Source organism: Physcomitrium patens, chromosome 24 (genome assembly GCF_059467195.1).
Source record: "Physcomitrium patens ecotype Gransden chromosome 24, ASM5946719v1, whole genome shotgun sequence".
In the NCBI taxonomy this organism is placed as follows: domain Eukaryota; kingdom Viridiplantae; phylum Streptophyta; class Bryopsida; order Funariales; family Funariaceae; genus Physcomitrium; species Physcomitrium patens.
Window position 1 is genome coordinate 10717807 of NC_143433.1, and position 16312 is coordinate 10734118.

The 16312-nt window shown below is 35.7% G+C and overlaps 2 protein-coding genes across 3 annotated transcripts; both read right to left on the reverse strand.

Annotated features, from left to right (window-relative positions):
- Positions 1-439: 439 nt before the first annotated feature.
- On the reverse strand, positions 440-2086 carry LOC112277034 (uncharacterized). The gene has a single exon (XM_024508993.3). The coding sequence runs from the start codon at positions 1997-1999 to the stop codon at positions 1043-1045; it is 957 nt and encodes a 318-aa protein (XP_024364761.1). The 5' UTR covers positions 2000-2086; the 3' UTR covers positions 440-1042.
- Positions 2087-4784: 2698 nt separating this feature from the next.
- LOC112276291 (uncharacterized) lies at positions 4785-8442 on the reverse strand. 2 transcript variants are annotated; one of them, XM_024507422.3, is made up of 10 exons: positions 7937-8442; positions 7707-7755; positions 7403-7537; positions 7086-7299; positions 6706-6860; positions 6458-6529; positions 6113-6255; positions 5807-5974; positions 5470-5608; positions 4785-5343 (listed from the first exon to the last, which is right to left on the reverse strand). In XM_024507422.3, the coding sequence occupies exons 1-10, from the start codon at positions 8206-8208 to the stop codon at positions 5155-5157; spliced, it is 1536 nt and encodes a 511-aa protein (XP_024363190.1). In that variant the 5' UTR covers positions 8209-8442; the 3' UTR covers positions 4785-5154. The 2 variants fall into 2 exon arrangements, with proteins under 2 accessions (XP_024363190.1, XP_024363188.1); XM_024507420.3 differs by having other exon boundaries at positions 6359-6529; positions 7937-8401.
- Between the last annotated feature and the right edge of the window lie 7870 nt (positions 8443-16312).

Consider the following 16312-nt stretch of genomic DNA (forward strand, 5'->3'; position numbering starts at 1 on the left):
GTGAAAACGTGTACATCGACATTTTCGAATTATCATATTTTGAAACTGCTGAATTTATAGCAAACTTACTAGTGTACTAAACAAGAATATGACTCAATCATGTTGAATTCATGGATACTATTGAGTTTTTGCAGCATTAGTCACTTACATGATTGAGTCTTAGACTGCTGACAATGGTGCTGAACTTTCTATTTCAAAACTGCGTGATGGAAATGAGAGCATACTGAATTACTCAGTACCCACAATTGCAACACTACAAACGCTTTACATTAATTTCAAAACACAATCTAGATGAATCACATCCTGTTACATTGGGGTTAAGTGTCACAATTGAGTGCGACTTCACTCACAAGCATAAAACGCCGATGGATAGGACAATCAGGTCAAAATTAAACGAGCACTACATAATCAGACAAAATCATAACACATGGCACTGAAGTTAGCATTTGACAATGGAACCTCGGGGCTCCTGCATCTGGTTCGAGATTGCATGACGATCATCCACCTCTGTACATGCATAAAAGCATTGACTCATGATGACAGTATTATTGCATTACTCTGAATAAACAGAAGCGATGCAGTATTGTTTACTTCTAACTTAAAGGGACATCATCACCACCTCAAGATCAAGTCTGACACGCCTCATGACCTTCAAATTATGTCTAGAGCTCACATTTCTGATAATCGCGACCCTGGATTGAATAGGACGTAACAGAGCCAGCCGTAAACAGAATTGATCCAGCTAAGTTTGTTTCCACTCATTCTGCACAGTAAGGCAATCCAGCTGCTCCAAGCCTGTACACTAATTCCAGAGGTGGGAAAACCTATTGAGAAGCCTTAAGAGGGTACTTCTGAATCAAAAGAAGTACATCATGTCTCCATCTGTTGCAGAATTGGCAGAGATGACAGACAAGCAGACCACGGCTAGAATGTGAAATTGATTAGCACATAATCCTGGCATGAAGCGTTTGGGACTGATTGCGAGAACCCACAGAGCTACCACTAGAACGAATGCAAATGGGGTGCTATGAAACACCTGCAATTAAGATGCTGCATCGGCGGACGCTGCAGCTGATGAAGTGCGGGAGCCCATGACTTTGCAGACGGGAAGAGAGCTATCCTTTTTCACCAACCTCAACTCAGAAGGCACGTTAAGATCCCTAAGAAGGATCTTTTCTCCCATATCAAGAGTGCTAAGGTCCACTTCAATGCCAGAGGGAATAGAATTTCCTGGGCACCTGTATTTTACTGTTCTCATCATGGTGTAAATATACCCGCCCTTCCGAATGCCAGGACAGGCATCTTCACCGATGAAGATCAAAGGCACGTCCACCTTAAGAGAGGCGGTAGGAGGCGCTCTAATGAACGTGACGTTCATAACTTTGTCTGTTCCAGCATGAAGATGAATAGATCGCGGCAACACGCGTTCCTTTGCCTGCACATTGCCCTGGTCATCATAAACCTCAAGATCAAAAGTGCTAGATAAGAAAGAACTCTTGCCGAGTCGCTTAATTAACCTCTCTATCTGCTTCGTCTCCACAGATATCAATTGCTTGTTACCACCGATATGCCCATTCTCTTGAGAAAACACAATACTCGGCACCCGCCCCACACGCCGCTCCTTCTTACTCACTATCTTTCCAGAGCCATGGCGAGGAAACCCTAGAATGACCTCCTCTGCTTTCTCCTCCTCTTTTGGCAACAACTGCTCAGTCTCACTAGAATCGCCTTCCAACACCACAGCTGCACCTTGAGAAAAATACCTTACGTGCTTCCAACTCTGAACCACTCCACCCGTAGCCCTGAAACGCGCCTCCCCCGTAAATGCTGATGATGCCTCCGTCGACAACGACCGAGCCGTGACACCCCGCAGCGGAGATGATTCCACACTCAGCCATGGCGACGATGAATCACGGACACTCTGTTGCCCCGACGATCCGACTCCTCTACGAATGCAGCCTAGGTTGCGCCCCAGGCGCGCTCCCCTGGCGCCCCACATTACAGCTCCCGCGAATGTCCTTCAGTCACCGGTTGCGTTGTGAGAGTTACGCCATAGCCAGGCTTCATGGGTTTGTGTGGGAGGTTTAGGGCTTTAGAGGAGTGGCAACTCCCCAGGTGTCAATCCACATCCTTTATAACTGAAGTCCCAGGTCTTGTCTACCACTGCCACGTCTGGCCAATATCGCTTTTCACACTGCCTTGGGCATCGATTCAAAAACTTTAGTTCAAAATTTGGACATTTTGTTTCCATTTCCAAAAACAGTTTATTGAATTTTTATATTAATTTTATATCAATTTTAAAATTTTGGTAGGAATTTTGGGTTTTTTAGATATTTGATTAATTACGTTTTTAGCAACAAAGGTCAATGATCTTGAAGAATTGGTTGTCAAGTTTTGCTTCCAAAACATCAGAAAAATTACATTTTATTTTAGAAATTAAAATTTACATTTTAGATAGTTACAATGTATAATAAAAACTAAAAGGAATTTTTCATGCTCATCAAAACTTCTCTGTTCAAAACCATAATCAATGTAATTCTTTTAAAGAACGTATATAGTGTCTTATAATTTTTCCTATACATACATAATATAATTTTAATTAATATTTTAATGATTCTTAAATTATTATTATTTATAAAATTTATAATAATTAATTTAATTAATCATATATGGATAGATAGATACAAATACAATTATGTCAAATTATTATTTTTTTTCAATGAACTGAAAATAGAATAAATATAGATTCTAACATCTAATGTTGAAAAACATATAGTTTTTAAGAAAGAAAAGTAAAGAAAAAAAACATCCTTTAAAATAATTATTTGGATTTCATTATTTATTTATGATTTTGTATTATTATTAATCCAGTATGTGATTAATGATATACATTAGAATTAAATAAAAATTAATTTTTAAAAAAAAATTTAATAATAAAACTTACAAAAATCAAAACCATTGTCATTTAAAACATACTGTAAAATAGTGGTTGGAGACATCAAGAGGATAAAAGGTGAAAAAAATGCTTTATGTAAAATAGAAGTCTATTTTAGAATGCTATAGTATAAAAGTTTCACAAAAAACTTCTACTTAACTTTTATTTTTTTTAAAATATATATATATCTTTTGGCATTTAAGTACAAAATAAAGTAAAAAAAAAAATTAAAAAAAAAAAATCATAAAATAGACCATATATAGTTCTTTATTATAAACCTAAAAAAATATTAAAACCTTGTTTTGCTTTGGAAGTAATATATTAAAGAAATGGACTTCTAAAAATTAATTTTTATAGGAGTTTTTTCTTTAAAATAGAATCTTCAAAATAAAATTTAAAAGTAATTTAAAAATTTAAGAATACAAATGCTATGTATTTCTTATAAAATAGACAATATACTATGTGATTAAAGGGCATAGAATGCAACTCTTAGACTTAACCTTGGATGTTGAGCCTCTCTCTACCTTTTTTCATTTATTAAGACATTTAATTATTTCCAAAGATAAAAATGACTAGAAAGTCTTGAAACAAGACTAAGTATTAGAAAGACGTTGATAAGAGTAAAGAAGTCTTCACTCTTGCCTCCATATATACTCTCTAACTAGGAGCTACATGATGACATTCTATTATACCTCTGAAATGTATCCAATTTATAAGACATGTATTTTACTTGTCATGCAAGTTTCCTATATGTGCACCACATGGTTAGCTTGCACAACAAGCTACTAACACGTGCAATATGTAGCTAATTTATTAGCCAAGTATTCAATCTACTAATCACCTATAGATATATGTGAAGATGAAACCACATTTATGAAGCTTATAAATTTTTTTTTTGTAAGATATTATTATATTAAACAAACTTTTTTATCTTAAAAGTTGTTGAAATGTCTACATATATTTGTTCATTATAATTATTTCAATAAATTTTTAAGCTTTAACCTAAACATCTAAAGAGTCTTAATACTTAGAAGGCAATGTAAAAAACTACACTTTAAAATCTTTTAATTAATTGAAAAGCTTCACTTCATTAACTTAATACTAAATAAAATCCATCTAAAAGCCCTAAAAAGATAAAATAAGAAGCAATGCATTTTTTTCTTGTATAACATTAATATTATTATTTCCAAAAAGTTTCATTGAACTTAAAGTATCCAAAGAGATATGTTTTTGTTGAATTCAAGAAGCTTTGTCAAAACTACTTCAAACAATATAATATATACAAAGAATTGATGAATTGACTTAAGAATTTACTAAATTTACTCTCCAAAACCATCATCAAAAAATTCTCCACTTCCAAATCCACATTGGTCAAAAACCAATAAAAAAAAATAGTTGCATCTTCAATCAATGATGAAAGGTGTATTGATTTAGTAAATGCATGGATTAATTCAACAAATCCTTACACATTTGTATTATAATTTTTATGATTATTCACATTAAAATTAATCATAATAATAAAAATTATTCACATTAAAACATAAATAGACTTGTTTAAACTTGCATAAAAAATGATTTATTACGTTTTACGACTTCTTCCCACTTTAAAATATATCAATTTACCATAACTTTCAAAAGATGGCTTTACTATCAAAGATTTTCTAAGTGGGCTTCTAATATTCCTCTCTCCTACTCCTTTTTTAGTACTCATCGGCAGATTAAAAATGTTATCTTGAAATGCTAAAGCCATCGTGCCGCTTGCAGTTGTCGACAAAAGGCGTCAAATTTATGCTGGTATCATTTCTCATTCGATGACAAAAGTAGAAATCACACATCGGACACTCGGAAGTCCACAGTGTTCATAGTTATGATCCATCATTTGAGAGCTGAATATGTTAAGCCACATCCACATGAAAGGGGAACCCACTATTCTAAATTCAGAATCATTTGAGAGTCCTAAGCACACGCAGGCGTTCTAGACGATGGGACTTTACACAATGTGAACAAAATTTTAGCCTTGCCTACAGGTGGATTGTATCCTCAAGCCTGGACGATAACAAATATCTAGTCCTCATGTTCATGATTCAACTCTGCTTAACAAGTTTACACTTGCGCTAGACGCTGAAAAAGTTGTGCTGAAATGAGTAGCAGTATCGGATCAATGAATTAAATGTAAACTGAGCTGACATGACTTCCCGTGCAATATCACGGAATATTACTTAATTCAGGCAGACAATAACCTTCATTTCATCAGCAGCTTCAGATTTCCGTTGCCTCTGTTGTCGTCTTGATGTTAATCGAAGCTTGACTTCACTCTCTGGGCGCAACGTAATCATGGCTCTGGGCGAGGGTATGGGCTCGCCTACCGGCAACGACACTCTGAAGCGGCTTGAGATGACGGCAAGAACCTGCTCCATGAAGATTCTGGTAAGTTTCAAAACAACACTACTGGGTATATTCATATGAAGCTAAATCACGTCGGAAGCTAATGGTAAGTATCATAAACAAATATCTTCACGTGCTCGGGAACTCACCAAAGTGACCTCCATCATTGCAAAGCCCATGCCTATGCAATTTCGGGGACCGCCTCCGAACGGCCAGAAACTATCATTCTCCATATGTTCCGTTGCATCTCCACCAGGCATCCACCTTGAGGGGTCAAATTCCGATACTCTGCAAAGAGTCATTACAAATGAGGTTAGGGATTCGAGGGGCTTTCACGAAAAACTAGAAAAACGAGTAACTACGCTTCAAACTAACAGGAGGCACTTCTGCAAACAAACTACTGAGTTTACAAAATTTCTCACCAAGAATGACTCTGGCAAAGGTTACGGGTGATGTCATATCTGAGGACCAGTCAGCAACTATTACCTTGGCCAGAAAGCTGGATCTTGGTGCAGTAGATACGGACTCACTAGAATTGTTGTACCTTGAGGAATTTTATAACCTCCCAGTTCAGTAGGATGGCAAGCACATCTGCCCACAACGTATGCTGGAGGCATTAGCCGCAGCGTCTCCCAGATGAATGCTTCCAGGTATCTGCGGCACAGTTTCGGGCGCTGTGGATGAAAGCCATTTCAGAGGTCTTCACTGAGCATATACAAAGTAACCTTGCGGCCAACATCGTGTTAACAAGATGGGATGAGGTTTTGGTAGGGCACTAGAAGGATAACTAACCTAAGCTTTGAAACGTCAGTCTGCCTAGGTAGTTGTCCATTGAGCACCTCACTAATCTCTTGAAAGACAAGCTCCTGGGTATGTGGATGGAGAGCAAACATGAGCAGCGCCCATGTTAACAAGATTGCTGATGTCTCTTGCCCCTGCAGATTCAAAGTAAGCTAACGAATGAAAACGAATCTGTTAACTTATGAGCAACCTTAGAAGACCTTACTCGCATAGAAAGCTAGAAATCATGTACTAAACTGTGTTCTCTGGATACAGCTCTGGGAAGCCGGTTCTGGAAGCGCATGTGATATCTTCTACCAAATCAAGCCCAGGAGCACATGAATTGAGATTAGGCACCGCAACAAGAAAAGTCATGAGCTCATCGCGCAATGATTGATTATCCATCCCTGAACCATCCTCATCTGTTACCTGCCAAGTCGAATCCTGTGTTACTGGTTGACATTCTAATCCCAACATTACTCTGATCAAAAGTAAAAAAGAAAGCAACAGCCATAATCACGAATAGATTCCTGATAAGCATGAATATAGTTCTTTAACGATCAGGATCGAAAGAGACTAGAAAAGTTTGCTATTGAAGCACTTACATGCAGCAACCTTGTCAACAAGTCTTTCCTCGGAGGGGCTGATGAGTTGGCCAACTGACGTCTTCTTTCATTGATAAGGCGAAACACAACCTTATTTAAATCGGTTACGGCATTGTTATATTGAATATTGTCAAAAGTAGGTACCCATTCCGGCACTGCAACGAAAACCATGTAAAAAAGCTCCTGGTAAGCATATGGAACTCTGAGCCAAATTTTCATCCGAGTTCATTATGTGAGAGACAGATGGCATCTTAAAATTAGTGTCAAATAGATGGATTAGCAATTTCGTTTAATATTTTTCACCTGGAGTGAAACAGCATTATATTCTGCAACTGAAACTGGAAATTAGTAGTTTCAGGAGACCAAGTAAATGCACACACCAATGAACATAGAAGTTGCCCTCCGAGTGAAGAACTGGAATGCTTGAGTAATGGCTGGGCCGACCTGGGCCATCTCTTCAGACGCCTCGGAAGCTCCAAAGAGCGCTGATGCTACGATTTCCATGGTTAATTCATTGAAGTCTGCATAGACATCACGCACACCACCTGTTCGCCAGACCTTGTCCACCATCTTCTCAGTAATATTCACCATGGCCTGCTAAAAATTCTCCCTCTCAGTCTCACTGGGTGCTTTGGGCAGAAGAAAACTTGACTAATTTCTAGATGTTGAAGAGATTAATTTGAGATTGACAATTGACCTCGGCGTAAGTTTGAATAGCGGCTCTTCTAAAGGCTGGATTTGAAAGTCGACGCTGCCGTTTCCAGATATCTCCATCACTCACAAGCAGGCCGTTCCCGGCAAGACTACTACCCGGAAAGAAGGCTGTTCCTGCCTGTCAGGATGCAACCTATATGGTCAATGGAAATGAAATTACTGTATCTGATACTGGAAAATTCTAATGTAAATCATAGTCGGTAGGATGGATGTAAGAGAGAACTGATCGTTTCCATTACAGGTTGATCAGTTCCACAAATGCCTGTCTACGAAGAGAAGAGGATGACCTTAATGAAGGTGCTGCTCTGAGTAACAAACACTTCCCTAGAAAAATTCCTGCATAAAATAAATCCACCAAATTACTTCTCAAATTCGGTATTCAATGCACAGTCTATACTCCAGACATCGTAATGAGCGGCTTGAAAATACAAAGATCATGCGATGGAGGACTACTTCACTTATCTTGCAACTCATGAACTCTGCAGGCTTCAAAATGAGACAAGGGTAGAGTCCATACGGAGAGCTAACGAGGACAATAGGCCGAGACGCCAGTTTAAACCCAACGAGGCTCCCATAACGAGACTTGAGAGACGCCAGGCATTCAAGAGGATCACGCGCGAAGTCAAGCGCAACGTCACCGTTGGGGCCTGGAGGGAAACATGACGGCAAGGGTTGGACGGCTTGCTGCAACACGGCTTGCCCTTGTTTCACGCTCTCTGTCGTCCTCTGCAAACAGTGCGAGGCCAGTGTGGCGATGAGCTCCAAATTAGCTGCAGAAATCGAACCCATCTCGCTGACCCAATCTCTTCACCACGCTCATTCTCTTGCAACTGCCGACGAACCCAAACAATCCATACAAATTGTTCACGCCCGTGCGATAAGCGACCCCAAAGCCTTTGAAGAGACAATCGTCCGTCTTCACTCTAAACCTCAAGGGTTTCCGACAACGCAGACTACGTAACTACAATGTGTGGTCCAGTCTGCATTACAAAAGGGGAGTCGATTTCGCCGAATCGAATGCGAGGAGATCAGAGCGGCGAATCTGTAAAAACAGGTGTCGTTCTTCATGATTGACGTATGCGGTGTCGGCGGCTGCCGTGGGAACCATGAAAAGACGCATGCAGGTATGGAAGGGAAGCATGCATTGGACACCTTTTCTCAACTTTCTTACAGGCTTTTAGGGGTATTTATTGATGCAGTCTATTTATGAAATTTGGAGTGGATTTTTAGGGCTTCATTCTAACTTTCTATCCATAAAGCGACGTTCCTACATTCATTGTTGGTTAGTCTAACCAAATTTGATTCTTGTTGGAAAGTTACAATTATTATTAAGAAATACTTATTTAAATTTTTTTTCGATCAATCCATCCTTTTAATAAATTGAACTATCATATGTTAATTGGATGGCCGTCATGCATTTCATTTTTTACGATTGTGTTTTTCTGGCTGTATACCTTCAAAAACTGCCATTGGATACTAGATGAGTGCTTTGGTGGAACTTGAAAGAAAATCATTTTCATTGATTGAACATGCACAAAGATCACAATAATCACGTGATAGATTGATTTAGGCAAATAGGGTGATAGATGAAGCAATTCTCCTACATATTTCTCTAATAACTCTCCCATTAAATAAAATTAATGTATTAAAAAAGTTTAAAATAATTAAATTTTGAAGTCTAAAGAATTCTTATTAATATAAAAATATGTATATATATATATATATATATATGTGTGTGTGTGTGTGTGTGTTTTAAAATAAATAAAATAGTATACTAATCTTAAATAGGTAGGAGAAAATCAAATCATCTCACCCAAATATTAAATTGACTAGGATTTTTTTTTAATATATGCATACTATTAGGGCATATCTTCACCATCTATCTCCTTATTAAGAATATTCATTATACCTTTAAACTTTCTTAGAGTTATAGACAAAAACAAATAAATAAATTTATTTGCTTTTTATATCCAAATCAAAGTAGTAATCATAGCAATTGAACCATGGAAATAAGATAGGATTGATTTAATATTTCCATGTAAATAATAATTATTAGTAAAGATATAATATCATAAAAATTAGAAATATAATCATTTTTATATAACATTCATATAATTACAAATATTATTACTAAAATTTTCTACTAAAGTGTAAATATAAATTAATTTTAGTTTTAGAAAAAATTATAGTTTTTATTACAATTTTTTTTTGCTTTATAAAAGCCTTTGTGGTTGAAATAGTTTTATATTAATCAATTTTAGTCTATAACATGTTTCAATAGATCCTCCATGTTAGTTACTCTAAATTAAAATGAATTTGAATTGATATTTCTATTATTATAAAAATTAAACTTATGATTTGGTTTTTTAAGATTTTTTTATTTTTTTGAGTATATTCAATCAAAAAAATTTTTATTCCTTTAATATATAATGTCTATGATATATGATATATGATATATGATATATATATATATATATATATATATATATATATATATATATATATATATATATATATATATCAAAATTATTAATATTCTAAAAACTTTTAAAAGATTCTATTTTTATAATACAAATTGAATTTTATTTTGATCAGTAGTACATAAAATTCTTTAATAAATATGATTAGATTATGAATATATATATATATATATATATATATATATATATTTGTACACCTAGTTATAATAGATGCATACAAATATTATGAAAGAAATTTAAAATCCCTTGCTTGCCTACTATTTATGTATGTATATCTATATATTAAGATTGCTTAAGAAGACATGTGGTGGCTCTCCTTAACCACATGGATGGACCTTCATTTTCATCAAAAAGGTTCATATTTTGTAGAGTTCACAACTTGTTTTATAATTCATTCTTGTGTTGATTCATAAGTTCTAAGTCTACAAGGCATTTTCATTATTGATCACAAGCGGTTCATAAAATTTAAAGGGCATTTCAAAATGGAGGAGCAAGAAGAACATGCATCTTCGTGAGTTGGTGTCACGGACATACTCATATAAGCTAGTAAGTACATATACAAGTAGGTAGAAGTAAGTAAAAGTGGGTAAAAGTAAGTTAATTCTATAGTATTTAATATGGAAGCTTCTTAGAAGCTTCATAGACGCTGCTTTGATTTCATAGGTGTCTTTAATTGACTTTTTGGATTAGAAACGTGGTCAACAAGTTGGCCATGTGCCACACATGTTATTAGCTTGAAGATCAAGCTAACTATGTGGCCCACACGTAGAAAAACTTGCCATGTAAGTCAAGGCATGTGTCCTACAAAGTCAACACATATTGAAGGTCATATAGAACGTCGCCACGTAGCCCATAGTTAGATAGTATATATAGAGATAAGAATGAAGTCTTCTTCACTCTTGTCAACTCCTTTCTTGCTTCTAGTCTAGTTTCAAGGGTCTCTAGTTTTCTTGTCTTTTGGCAATAGCCATTCTAGTTTCTCTTTTAATATACATACTTATTTATTTATATTTTGTTACCTTTCTTTCAGTGAAGGCTCACTTGTCTGGATTATTTTTTCATCAAGTTCTTGTCCTTGACAGATTGACAAGAGTACACCTACAATATCAGAGCTTTGTCTAATCTTGATTAAGAGTGGATTATCCCTTTTTCTTGATAAGATATAAGCATATTAGAAGTTGCGGATTACCCTCTTCTAAACTGATATTGTCCTTAGTATTTTCTTTGTTCTCAAGTCCTCTCTTCTATTTGTCTTGAGCGATATTAGACATCTTCTCTTTTCTAAGTGTTATCATGACAGAATTTGTTGAAATGAAGAATGCAATGGCACAAATGCAAGAACAATTGAAGGAGTTAATGCTTGCGATGCATCAATTCAATTTACCACCACAAGGAGCAACAAGATTGATAGGAAGTGAAGATATAGAAATGGTTGGAGCTGCTTCAACATCTGCACCAAACCATGTCCTTTCTCCTATGGTGGAATGCCCTTCTACTATTAGAGAACCAAGAATTTCCCTACTCGAGAAGTTTGATGGCACCAAATCCAAGTTTTAAGGATTTATCAATCAAGTATAACTTGTGATTGAACTTCAATCCCAAAGCTATCCAATTCCATGATCGCAAGTTAGATTCATTGGTACGCTTCTTTCAGGTTCAGCACTATCGTGGTTTTCATCTTTTCTTGAATGACGAGATCCAATATTGGATAATCTAGAGGCTTTTTTGGCAGAGTTTCGATCGATGTATGGAGAACATGATGTAATTCGTGTTGCAACCAATAAGATCCGTATTTTATGACAAGGCAATCGATCAATAACGTTGTATGCTTCAAAATTTTGACAACTTGCAACTGATATCAAGTGGGATGATGCTGCACTTATTAGCCAATTTCTCTATGGATTACAATATGAGGTAAAAAAATTAATGCTCAACTTACCTGATCCTCAAACATTAAGTCAAGCAATTGACTTTGTTGTGAAGTATGACAATCGTTTTTTTGAATTTCGATCTGAGAACCGTACAAGTGGACCTCAATGTTACTATAATTCAATGGCAACACCAACACCTCTTCAACACATACATTCGAAAGTAGGAATATGTAAATTGATGCATTACGTTTCAAACCTCTTACTGAGCAAGAAAAGACTCGTCGTTGTCAAGAAGGATTATGTTTATATTGTAGAGAACCAAAGCACATTGCTCAACATTGTCCAAAGAAATGATGCAATCACAAAATGAGGAGTATGGCTATGAAAGAAGACAATATGTCAAAAAACGAATTTGTCCAGCTACAATAGGGACCGTGCGGCTGGAACCTTGCACAACATCTAGTAAAGGTCCTATTCTCTCCTCAGAGCCCTCTCCTTGTTTTACATTAAATATTATTTTAGAACCTAAACATTACAAAGTCTCTGCCTTGTTAGATTCACGAGCCTCAACGTGTTTTTTAGATGAAGAATTTACTAAAAGACATAGCATATCTTTAGTAAAGAAAACTAAATCTGTTCATGTAGAAGTCATAGATGGTCGTCCATTGTCTTCTGGAGATATTACTCACGAAACCCTTCCTATAAAAGTAATAATCAATAGTCATAATAGTTTTGTAGTATTTAATATCATTAGATCTTCCTCTAATCCAGTCATTTTAGGTTTATCATGGTTAGAAAAATACAACCCTCAAATAGATTGGATTTCTCGAAATCTTATTTTCTTTAAAAGTATAGCTAACAATGTAGTTAATCAAGTAGAGAGTCATAAGTCCAATTCAATTAAACTCGTATTTATAGGTGCAAAAGCTTTCTTGCATGCTGCTATGAAAGAATCACCATATATTATTTATGTCACACTTGTTCCTACTGGTGAAAAGACTTCAAGTGGCATTCCAAGCCAATATCAAGAATTTCAAGATATATTCAAAAAAAAGAATGCGGATATATTTCCGGAACATCGTCCCTATGATTGCTCAATTGACCTTCAAGAAGGAGCACAACCGCCATTCGGACCAATCTACAATTTATCACAAAATGAGTTGATTGAACTCAAGGAGTATATTGAAGAAAATCTAACCAAGAATTTCATACGCCATTCTAAATCTCCGACAGGAGCTCCAATTCTATTTGTGAAGAAAAAAGATGGATCATTGTGGATGTGTGTTGATTATCGAGGACTCAACAAGCTTACCATCAAGAACAGGTATCCACTACCTTTAATATCTGGACTTCTTGATTAGTTGAATGAAGCTAAAATCTATACAAAAATAGATCTTCGGGGAGTATACAATCTAGTACGCATCAAAGAAGGAGATGAATGGAAGACTACGTTTTGAACTAGGTATGGACATTTTGAATACAACGTCATGCCTTTTGGACTTACAAATACACCAACAGCTTTTCAACATCTAATGAATGATGTTTTTCCAGAGTTTTTGGATGATTTTGTGGTATGTTATCTAGACGACATCTTGTTCTATTCTAAGAATCTATAAGAATATGAACTTCATGTTCATCGTGTGTTACAAAAATTAAGAGATGCAGGACTCTATGCCAAGATAGAAAAGTGTGTATTCGACACTACTCAAGTCGATTTCTTAGGTTACATCATTTCAAATGATGGACTTATGATAGATCCTAAGAAAGTTCAAACTATTATAGATTGGAAGATCCCAAAAACAATAAGAGATGTCCAATGTTTTTTGGGATTTGCCAACTATTATTCGATCTTCATCAAAGACTTCTCTCGAGTTGCAGCTCCACTTACATATTTGACTTGTAAAGACAAACTCTAATGGAATCAAGAAGTGGAAGTTGCTTTTGAATCTTTGAAGACAGCGTTTGTTTCTGCACCAATCTTGTATCGTGTTGATTTTTTCAAAGCAATCTTTATGGAAATAGATGCATCAAACTTTGCTCTGGGTGTGGTTTTATCACAAATGGGAATAGATGACAAACTTCATCCAGTAGCCTTTCATTTAAGAAAATTCTCAGCAGCAGAAATCAATTATGAGATCCACGACAAAGAACTTCTTGCAATTGTGGATTCTTTTCAAGAATGGCGTCATTATCTAGAAGGCGCTTCCAGTCCAGTCATCGTGTACACGAATCACAAGAATCTTGAATATTTTATGTCAATACGTGTATTAAATCGTCGTCAAGCTTGTTGGAGCATGTCTTTATCAAGATTCGAGTTCATCATCACTTATCGGCCAAGAAAATAACAAGGTTTGTCCGATGCCTTGTCTAGACGTTCTTATCTTGCACCAAAAGAAGGAGATGCAGCTTTTGAGCAACAAAGAATGGTTCTCTTGAAGCCGGAGCAATTTCATCTTTGAGCAATAAAATCAACAATGATTATTGATTTAACTTTTCTTAAGCAAGTCTAGTTAAGTATGTCTTCAGACCCTCTTGTTCATGATATCAAGAATAATTCTTCTAAATCTCATGATCCCTCTAAATTTGAATTCAAGAACAACCTACTCTATTTCAAAGGACACCTATATGTTCTAGAAAGAGAAGCACGTTTACGTGTTTTTCAAGCTCGTCACGACTTCCCAGCAGCATGAAATTTTAGATATAATAAGACTTTTGAGTTGATATCTAGGAATTTTTGGTGGCCTCAAATGTGGAAGGTAGTCAAAGATTTTGTACAAACATGTGATGTTTGCTCAAGATCAAAAACTCCTCGTCATCGATCTTTTGGACTTCTTCAGCCATTACCCATTCTAGAACAACTATGGTCTTTTCTTTCTATGGACTTCATCACGGATCTTCTAATCTCAGGTTTTTATGATTCTATATTCGTGATAATAGATCGTTTTACCAAGATGGCACATTTTGTACCATGTACAAAATCTATCACAAGTGAAGAAACAGCTAAGCTCTTTCTTGACAATATCTATTGCTATTATGGATTACCCAAGGATATTATATCAGATAAGATAACTCAATTTGTATCAAGATTTTGGTGGACTCTTTTCAAGATCCTAAAAGTGGATATAAAACTATCTTCGGCATTCCATCCTCAAACTGATGGACAAACGGAGTGTGTTAATCAAGTTTTGGAGCAATATTTAAGATATACCACTAACTATCAACAAGATGATTGGACAACTCTGTTGCCATTGGTAGAGTGTGCTTACAATAACACGATACATTCTTCTACAAAACAAACACCTTTCTTTGCTAATTATGGTTATCATCCACGACTTGATACTTTTGACTTTTTAAAAGTTGATAATCCTGCTACGAAAGATTTGGTGATTCATTTATCAGAGCTACATGCAATGATGAAGGTGCAGTTAAAAGAGGCTCAAGAACAACAAAAGGTTAATGCGGATGTCTATCAAAAGGAACAACCACCATTCCTCTTGGGTGATAAGGTATGGCTACTTTGTCACAATATCAAGACCACTTGTCCTTGTGACAAGTTGGACTATCAAAGACTGGGACCATTTTCTATTTCTGCACAAATCAATCCAATTGCATATCGTTTATATCTACCGGAATCAATGAAATTCCATCCAGTATTTCATGTGTATCTTATTGAACCGTAGAAGATAGTGGTTATACTAAAAAGACGACAAGCTCCACCTCCTGCTTTAGAAGTGGACAATAATGAAGACTTTGAAGTATAAGTAGTCTTAGATTCAAGGCAACGTCGAAATAAATTGGAATATCTTCTCCATTGGCACGGATATGATATTAATGAATGTACATTGGAGCCAATAAAGAATCTTGTAAATGTAGCAAAGGCGGTGAAGAACTGGATGGAAAAACAATCTTGACAAGTGAGCCTTCACTCAAAGAAAGGTAAGAAAATATAAATAAATAAGTGTGTACATTGAAAGAGATACTAGAATGGCTATTGCCAAAAGATAAGAAAACTAGAGACCCTTGAAACTAGACTAGAAGCAAGAAAGGAGTTGATAAGAGTGAAGAAGGCTTCATTCTTGTCTCTATATATACTATCTATTTAAGAACTACGTGGCAACATTCTATAGGACCTCCTATATGTATTGACTCTTTAGGACACATGCCTTGACTTTCAAGGCAAGTTTTTCTACGTGTGGGCCACATAGTTAGCTTTATCTTCAAGCTAACAATATTTGTGGCACAAGGCAAACTAGTTGACAACGTTTCTAATCCAAAAAGTCAATTAAAGACACCAATGAAGTCAAAGCAGCATCTATGAAGCTTCTAAGAAGCTTTTATATTAAATACTGTAGAATTAACTAACTTTTACCTATTTTTATTGACTTCTACCTATTTGTATATGTAATTACTAGCTTTCATGAATATGTCCGTGACATTATCCTCTCTTCTAGGGACGAGTTCCACAAGGAGCAGTCATCATATGTTGAGAAAATCTATGATGTGATGAATTCTATTCGCCACATCCTCTGATCTTTGTTCTCT